At 39.3% G+C, this 7,832-nt stretch overlaps 1 protein-coding gene and 1 long non-coding RNA gene across 3 annotated transcripts in view; one reads left to right on the forward strand and one right to left on the reverse strand.

The window, feature by feature from the left end:
* The window catches only part of LOC116530511, a 10,058-nt gene extending 9,009 nt beyond the window's left edge, over window positions 1–1,049 (reverse strand). The window contains exon 1 of one of the 2 annotated variants that reach the window (XR_004260041.1): window positions 961–1,049. This is a non-coding gene — a long non-coding RNA (uncharacterized LOC116530511). The remainder of the gene's footprint in view (window positions 1–960) is intronic. The other variant, XR_004260043.1, reaches the window with a different exon arrangement.
* Window positions 1,024–5,680, forward strand: LOC116530503 (cytochrome b-c1 complex subunit 7). Its single transcript, XM_032248607.1, has 4 exons — window positions 1,024–1,143; window positions 3,710–3,781; window positions 4,657–4,823; window positions 5,481–5,680. Exons 1-4 carry the CDS (start codon window positions 1,125–1,127, stop codon window positions 5,556–5,558), a joined length of 336 nt encoding a protein of 111 aa, XP_032104498.1. The 5' UTR covers window positions 1,024–1,124; the 3' UTR covers window positions 5,559–5,680.
* Window positions 5,681–7,832: the final 2,152 nt, after the last annotated feature.

The raw sequence follows: 7,832 nt of genomic DNA on the forward strand, positions 1-7,832 counted from the left end.
CATATGGCCCTAGAATTAAGTAGCCCCAAATTTGCATCTGGATTCTCAGACTCTGGAAGGAGAACCTGGACTCTTTTGGCCGTGTGTTCTTGGACAAGTTACTCAACCTTTCTGAGCCTCAGCTTTCTCCTCTCTACAATGAGATAATTACAGTACTTTTAGAATTAAGTGATAGCGTAGGGACGTGAGAGATCACCTCCAACCCTCTTTCCCCTTTGCTCTTTCGTGAGCTCTTTGGTTAGATCTGGGAAGCAAATTGACACAAGGTAGATTAACAAGAGAAAAGCATACAAACTAGTTTTACATGTACATGGAGATCTTCACAAGAGAGTGAAGTGGCCAATGTAAGATGCCTTTACACTTTTTAGAGGAGTATACTTTATACTGCAAATCTGAGAAGAAAGGGGATCTGGCTAGGGGCAGTAAATTTCTTGTGGATTCATTAGGAGAAACGTGTGTGTCGTGGGGTGTAAAATCAGTGGAAGACAAGGGTTACTTCGGAAAGTAGGTCCAAAGCAGCCCCCAGTTTCTCTGGTGATAGGTACTATTTTCTCCCCCTGGTAAGGGACGAGTACTCCAGAGGAATACTGGAGGAAGCTTTATGGCTTGCTGCATGCAGAAGAGATGGGTCATCAAACACTTTCTGAAACTACATTTTCTCCAACATTTTCAACTCGAAATAATCAATGTACCAATTTCATATATTTTGGATGGCACATTCATCAGTCCTTCAGTAGAAAACTAAATGAGATGATGCCGTTAAAACATTTAGCTTCCTGCCTGGCACAAAGAGCTCAATTAATACCGCCCACGCTCTCTTAACTATGGACATTAAGTAACAGAACCCAGCCTTAAGCCTCGGTCTCCTTATTCCTGTCCTAGTGTTCTTCCCATCACATCGCAGCCTGTGCTTCTTAGAACCGAGGACGCCAAATGCCCCGCCCACTCCATTGGCCTCACCCTGGCAGAGATGCGCGCCCGCAGGTGCTCAACGACAGCCGTCAGAATTGCGCCTGCGCGAGCGGCCTTCCTCGTTTCGCGACGCGACGTAAAGCGCCTGCGCACTGGGCCCAGCATGTCCTCTTTGACTTACCCAGAAGGCTACGCTTCGCTTTCTGGTCATAATGGCTGGCAGGCCGGCTGGTAAGTAACTGGCGGGGGGTTCTTCCTTGGCGGGCGTCGTCGCGCTCCACCGTTTATTTTCGCAGCAGTTCGCCCCGTTTTCTCTCTTCTTTGTAAATGGCCAGGTTTGTCGCGGAAGGGAAAGTGGCGGCTTCAGTCCAGCCAAAAGGACTTGCCTCCCCATTCGTTTGCTGTCCCCAGGCCGGGCTTGCCTGTAGAGTTGGGGTATTAACCCGCTGTTTGTGGAGGTGCCCGCGGTGGCTCTGACAGCCCTGCAGTTCCAGCTGCAGGTGTTCGGCATTCCTTCCCCTCGGCCTTAGAAAAAGTTCAAGGGCACAAGGGGATAACTAGTCGATGACTTTCAACCAGAATGAGCTCAGTGCTTTCTGTGACCTAATCGCTCTGTCGTGTGCATTGGCTCGATAAATTCTCCTGCCAGTGCAATGAGGGAGATATTAATTTCCTTTCTACGCTGATGAGATAACCGAGAAATATGACCCAAGGAAGTAGAATTAGAAACTTCATTGCACCCCTCGCGCTTCTCAAATTGCGAATTAGAGGCAGTTGAGCAAGGGATACGAGCGACGCTTCAGGTTAACCTTGGATTATCTGGAACGTCAACTTAATCAGTAGATTTGGAGAAATTTACTTACTGTAGGTTCAAACGCATTTATTGTGGAATAGAATGCAGATATTACTGGGATATTTAAAACAAAGTGAACATTAGGTTGGGTTTTCCCTTTTTTTTTTTTTTTTTTTTGGCTAATCTCTGCCCACTGGCGGTACAAATTAGAGTAGCTTTTAAAAAATATTGATCTTTTTCTCCCCTTCTCCAGCAATTGTGAAGCTATTAGGAAACAGTAAGTTGCCAGAAAAATCCGTTAACCTAATTGGCATTGAGCTTTTTGGGGATGGGGGGAGACTTTTTAGTAATTATTTTATGAATTTGACAGCTATTGAGGGAGTCTTACTAAATTCAAGACACTGCTTCTGTGCTGTGTTTGGGAACCATATAGACCAGATCTCAACTCCCATTAGCTAACTCTTCTGACCTTTGGTGGGATCACTTCTGTAAGCCTCCTTCCCCTTCTGTAATAACAGACATGTAAATAAATCAGCTAATGTTGGTAAAGCAAATAGGAAAGTGCTTGGCACACAATAAGTGCGTAGTGAATATTAATTATTGTCATAGTCACTGGAAGATGTTTAAAAATAATCTGTCTTCCAGCCAGGCGTGGTAGCTTACGCCTGTAATCCCAGCGCTTTGGGAGATCGAGGCAGGTGGATCACAAGGTCAGGAGTTCGAGACCAGTCTGGCCAATCTGGTGAAACCCCATCTCTACTAAAAATACAAAAATTAGCTGGGCGTGCTGGCGGGCACCGACAGTCTCAGCTACTTAGGAGGCTGAGACTGGAGAATCGCTTGAACCCGGGAGGCGGGGGTTGTGAGTCAAGATCACTCCACTGCACTCCAACCTGGGTGACAGAGCGAAACTGCATCTCAAAATACTACTACTACTACTGATAATAATAATAATCTGTCTTCCACAAGTATGTCTGTAGATTGTTGACTCATACTTACTTTTCTAGCAGCAGTTTTATACATGACTCTTAATTTCCAAGGAGATTTACTAAAGCCATGTAATCTGTAGTGCACTGAGTGTGCAGGCAAGGAGAGTTGAGTGAGAGTTTGCTTTCCTTTGTGATAAGGGACTAGCCCTAGACAAAATTTTAAAAGAAAATTATACTTGTTCTACCTCCCCTTTTGTAAAATGTCTCTCTTGTATTGTCATGCTGTCCTTGGACCCTGCTGGGTTACTTCATCAGGCTCATCCCTGCTCCCCAAAGAGTTTTAAAATTACTTATTTCTCCTCATCTGTTTTCAATATCCATTCCCTTGTGGGGAACTTAACTGCTTAGGAGGAGGAAGATGGACTTCTTTTACTAATCCATATTAATGTTTAAATGACTAATGGTATCAAAATCCTCCCCCAATTACATACATGTTTAGAGAGTGTGTTTAGAGAGTGTGGCCAAGTGAAATAACTAATGTTGAGTAAAAATTTTAGAGGAAGAGGGTCATTTAGACCTGCCAGCGTATGCTGAAATCTCAGTCTCTTTTCATACAACTCCTTTGAAATGGAAAGCTTTACAATTATTTCCTGTGATCTATTTATGAAACTACAAATAATAGAAATTTCCAAGTCCTTTTCCTATCTCCCACCTCTTCAATTCTGAAGGTAACAGGGGGCTGTAAGGGCACATGATGTACCTGTAGATCTTTTGTACATTCCATGTTTGAGTTTAGCCTTTTCTTCCATGACTTGCCACCTAATTTTTTTTCCTGCAGCCACTTTTGTTCACAAGTAAAATAAGCAATTTTTTTAAAGCAACAGTGTATAGAGTATAAACTTTTTTTAAAATCAAATTATTTTTTGATTAAATTCTTCCTATATAGAGTATATACTTTTAAAAGGAAATTTCTATGTTTGCATTAGTCAGCAAGATAACTATGAGTACTGGTTGCTTGCCTATCAATGCGTTCATATAGTATAATTCTGGCAACTAACAGTGTGACAATTATCAGTTTCATCATCAAGCAGGTTGCTGGAGATGATGCGAAAATGGTATTACAATGCTGCAGGATTCAATAAACTGGGTAAGCAGCTGTACTTCCTTTTCTGTTTTCTTTTTTTTTCTTTTTCTGAGAGTATTGCTTTTACAAGTGTTACTGTGGCTCCAAAAAAAATTTCAGTTCTTATATATATCAGAAGATTTTAAAATTAAATCACATTGTATTATGTTAAATTCAGTTCCTTTTAAAAATTTTTTTGAGAGGAGAGGGATGAAAGCCTCTAAAATGTTTGACTTGGTAATGATTTAAGTAAGTAGCAAGACATTTTCCTTATATATCCCTCTCCCAACTCTTCCACTTAAAATTTTAAGTTATATAAACATTGAAAGTATAGATTTTTTGAATTTAAAAATTTTCTCACATCCATGCAATCATATAATTCCTAAACTTTTTTAGAACTTTATAATTTGCCATGAACTTCATCTTTTGCTATTGAAGCCTCCAGACAGGGTAAGCAAAAGTCGCTGGTTCCTTAGTATACTATCATTTTAAGATTCTTTAATACCTTAAATCTGAGCTCAGATTTAAACTGTAAGAAGTAGAGATGTGGTTTATTATTGTGTGTTTAAGAACAAAGTAAACATCTAAAATATTTTTTAAATAGATAAAATGTGAATTTTGTGGCATTGGATTTTAAGAGGCTCATATATTGTTTCCACAGTCTAGTTCAAGAAAAACCTGTTATATCAAGTAATAACCCATTACTTTTAACGGCAACCGCAATTACTTTGCACCAACCTAATATTGTATGAAGTACATTGAATTTCCATTGAACCTAGTGATTTGAATTCAATAGTTCACCAAAAGTTGTACGTTATAAGTCATAAAGATATTTTACTAATTTAAAAAATGTGATATTTGAGATGCATGTGCAACCTAACTTTTGTCATCTATCATAGGGTTACTGCGAGATGATACAATATATGAGGATGAAGATGTAAAGGAAGCCATAAGAAGGCTTCCTGAGAACCTTTATAATGACAGGATGTTTCGCATTAAGAGGGCACTGGACCTGTCCATGAAGCATCAGATCCTGCCTAAAGAGCAGTGGACCAAATACGAAGAGGTAGAACAGCTTTTATCTACTTGACAATGTTGGTCATTAAGGATGGAGTTTTAGAAACGAGAAACATGTTCATTTGCATAGCGTTAGAGTTCTGAGTCACGTCAAATAAATATCCTATTAACAGGCTGGTGAGGTTAATGGAGCAAGTGTTATCTCCATTTTAGAATAAAACCACATCAAGTGTTACAGGTGAAATGATTCTTCTGAAATCACTAAGGAAGTCTCTAATATAGAAAACCAGGACTAAAATCCAGGTCTGTTGCCTCCCGGGACATTGTTGTTCTACCTCTGCACTCTGCTTCCTACTTAAATGAAAAGATCAGCCCATTGAGTTGCCCTCCAGTTCCCAAAAAGAGCTTCTGTGAAGCAAACCCTCACCCCTTGAACTGCATTGAAACGAGGCAAAGGCCTGTAGACACACATTTCTTTTTCTTCCCTAAAAGACTTCCCTCTCATAACCTATCAAAGCAACTTATCACAGTATCACCACAGATTTGACATTTTAAAAAGCAGACAGTTCTTAGGTTGAGAATATATTTTCTAAAATTGGAAATTAAAAAGTAAAATTTTTGCTTGTTGTTGTTATCTAAGACCTGTCGAGTGTTTGGGATATGTCAGTATGTGATGGTAACATATAATATTTTATTCATTCTTTAGGAAAATTACTACCTTGAACCATATCTGAAAGAGGTTATTCGGGAAAGAAAAGAAAGAGAGGAATGGGAAAAGAAGTAATCGTAGTTGACGTCTGTGGATGCAGCTGCTATGAAGATGGTTAAACTTGAAACAAACAATTTTAAGAATTATTTGGTCTGCAGTTGTTTTCCTTTAAATAAATGTCTATTGTAATCGCTGGAGTTTTTAAATTCTAAACCTTCTACTGAATAACTACTGAATCCAGTAGTTATTCTAAATTTTTTCCAAACTTAGAAGATATTTTTAGTCATGTTTAACTGTTTCCTGGAGCTCAGAGGCCACTTTATCAGTTTTCCTCACTGGTTGGATAGTCTATCAGTTTATGGAAGGATGTAACTTGTGTAAGTTACATCCTTATGGAAGTTACTGAATAAAAGAAGAGCGTATGCACCCCCTAGTTTGCCAGGATTGAGAAACAGCCTCTTCACTGCTATCCAAATAGATTTGATTTTGCATCCTATCATTTAAAAGGAAATTATATATGCAGCCCAACACAGGCATACTTATGTAATATATATACTCCTGTACTAACATGTAGACTAGAAAACAAAAAGCAGACGTTAGAAAAATAGAAGTACAAAGACAAATCATGCTTGTCCCCATATCCTAGTGACTTTTCCACTTTGGAAGTGATTGTTATAAAGAAAAAGGGTTGCATACTAATCAGTTAAATGTTTTAAGATTATAGGATAATTTTTAAAAATATAAATTAGAGTCATTGGCCGGGTATGGTGGCTCACACCTGTAATCCCAGCACTTTCGGAGGCCAAGGCAGGCAGATCACCTGAGGTCAGGAGTTCAAAACCAGCCTGCCTAACATAGTGAAACCCCGTCTCTACTAAAAACAAAAATTAGCCAGGTGTCGTAGCAGATGCCTGTAATCCCAGCTACTTGGGAGGCTGAGGCAGGAGAATTGCTTGACCCTGGGAGGCAGAGGTTGCAGTGAGCTGAGATTACAGCACTGCACTCCAGCCTGAGTGACAAAATAAGACTATCTCAAAAAAAAAAAAAAAACAATTAGAGTCATTTAATATTGTCATTCTACTCCTAAATTCTGAAATGCTTTCTTTGGTGGAGGTGAGTGTGGAGTCAGAGCTAGTAGAGAAGGAACAGCAGGGCCTGCAGCCTCCCTGGTGTTCCAGGACAAGCCACTGGTGTTATTTGTGGCAGGAATGCCTCAAATAACAAAACAGTATGAAAAATCTGTGTTACATTTAAAATTTATAAAGCCCCGAGACATGTATCATAAAGTGCATCTTTAAATTTTTGCTAAAATATTAGCCTCTTAAAATCCCTAGAAGTCCCCACCTTTTTTTTTTTTTTTTGCTATTCAGATTATTTTTTTAATCATATCCTAAAATCACGTCAATTTTGTCTAGTTCAAGACAACTAGATCACTTGATAGTGGTTTTGCTCAGATGACATTGTGTTAAGGTTTTAGTGTAGTCCTACTTGGCATAAGAGGCCAAGAAGATGGACTGTCTAGAACCCCCTTTAAAAGCATTTGTCTATTCAGAAAATTTTCTTGAGTAGATCTCTCCAAAGGCTCTTTTAATTGTGATTTAAGATCACTTTTGCAGGACTCTGTCTATTGGTTCAGACGTCTACTGTGCACAATTACAAGGAGAGTAGAACCGAGGCATCTCAAAAAGCATTATAAAGGTGTGTAGGGAGATGGGTGGATGGAGGGAGGCTGGGCTCTGACGATAGAAACCATGGCTATTAATGTTAATGTTGAAAGCAAGCCTAAGGGCATTGCTGAAAGACAGGGAAACAAATAGAACTGACCAAGACAGATACAACAGGAACTCCCAGGCTATCCACCTGCTCAAGGTAGAAAGTGTGGTATTACCTAGGGCAACCTCTGATTTTGTGAGAGTTCTTCCTAAAGCCAAAGTGTATGCCTACTCTATGTTACCAGATTACTTCATTCTTCTAAATGAGAACAAGTATGCAAAAGTTCTTTGAACACTGTATCAATGTTTTTGTGTTCATTATAAATTATGTTTATCATCCTGCTTGTTACAAAGACTAAGAAAGTAGATCTAGTATTTGGCTCACATAGGTGAATGGGTGAGAATTTGTTAATTCATCGGTAAAGTCCTTTCATTTGAAAGAGAGGGCCTTTCTATTATCAAAAGCTGTCCTGTGTGAAAAATTACCAGGAGAGTGTCTGAAACACAGGCTTGTCATCCTGTAGAGAATGGTAGAGTGATTCAGAGCTAATTCTGGGTTAGACTGCACAGGTCTGAATCTATTTGCTCACTGTGTAACTTTAGGAATGCAATTTAACCTCTCTCTGCTTCAGTTTCT

This window comes from Sapajus apella, unplaced genomic scaffold (genome assembly GCF_009761245.1).
Source record: "Sapajus apella isolate SASKATOON/1434 unplaced genomic scaffold, GSC_monkey_1.0 scaffold3, whole genome shotgun sequence".
In the NCBI taxonomy this organism is placed as follows: domain Eukaryota; kingdom Metazoa; phylum Chordata; class Mammalia; order Primates; family Cebidae; genus Sapajus; species Sapajus apella.

Bases quoted from the DNA above. Each gene is read 5' to 3' on its own strand.
- LOC116530503 (XM_032248607.1), top strand. The intron at 3,782-4,656 runs GTAAGCAGCTGT...CATCTATCATAG, and splicing joins TGCAGGATTCAATAAACTGG to GGTTACTGCGAGATGATACA. The intron at 4,824-5,480 runs GTAGAACAGCTT...TTCATTCTTTAG, and splicing joins AGTGGACCAAATACGAAGAG to GAAAATTACTACCTTGAACC.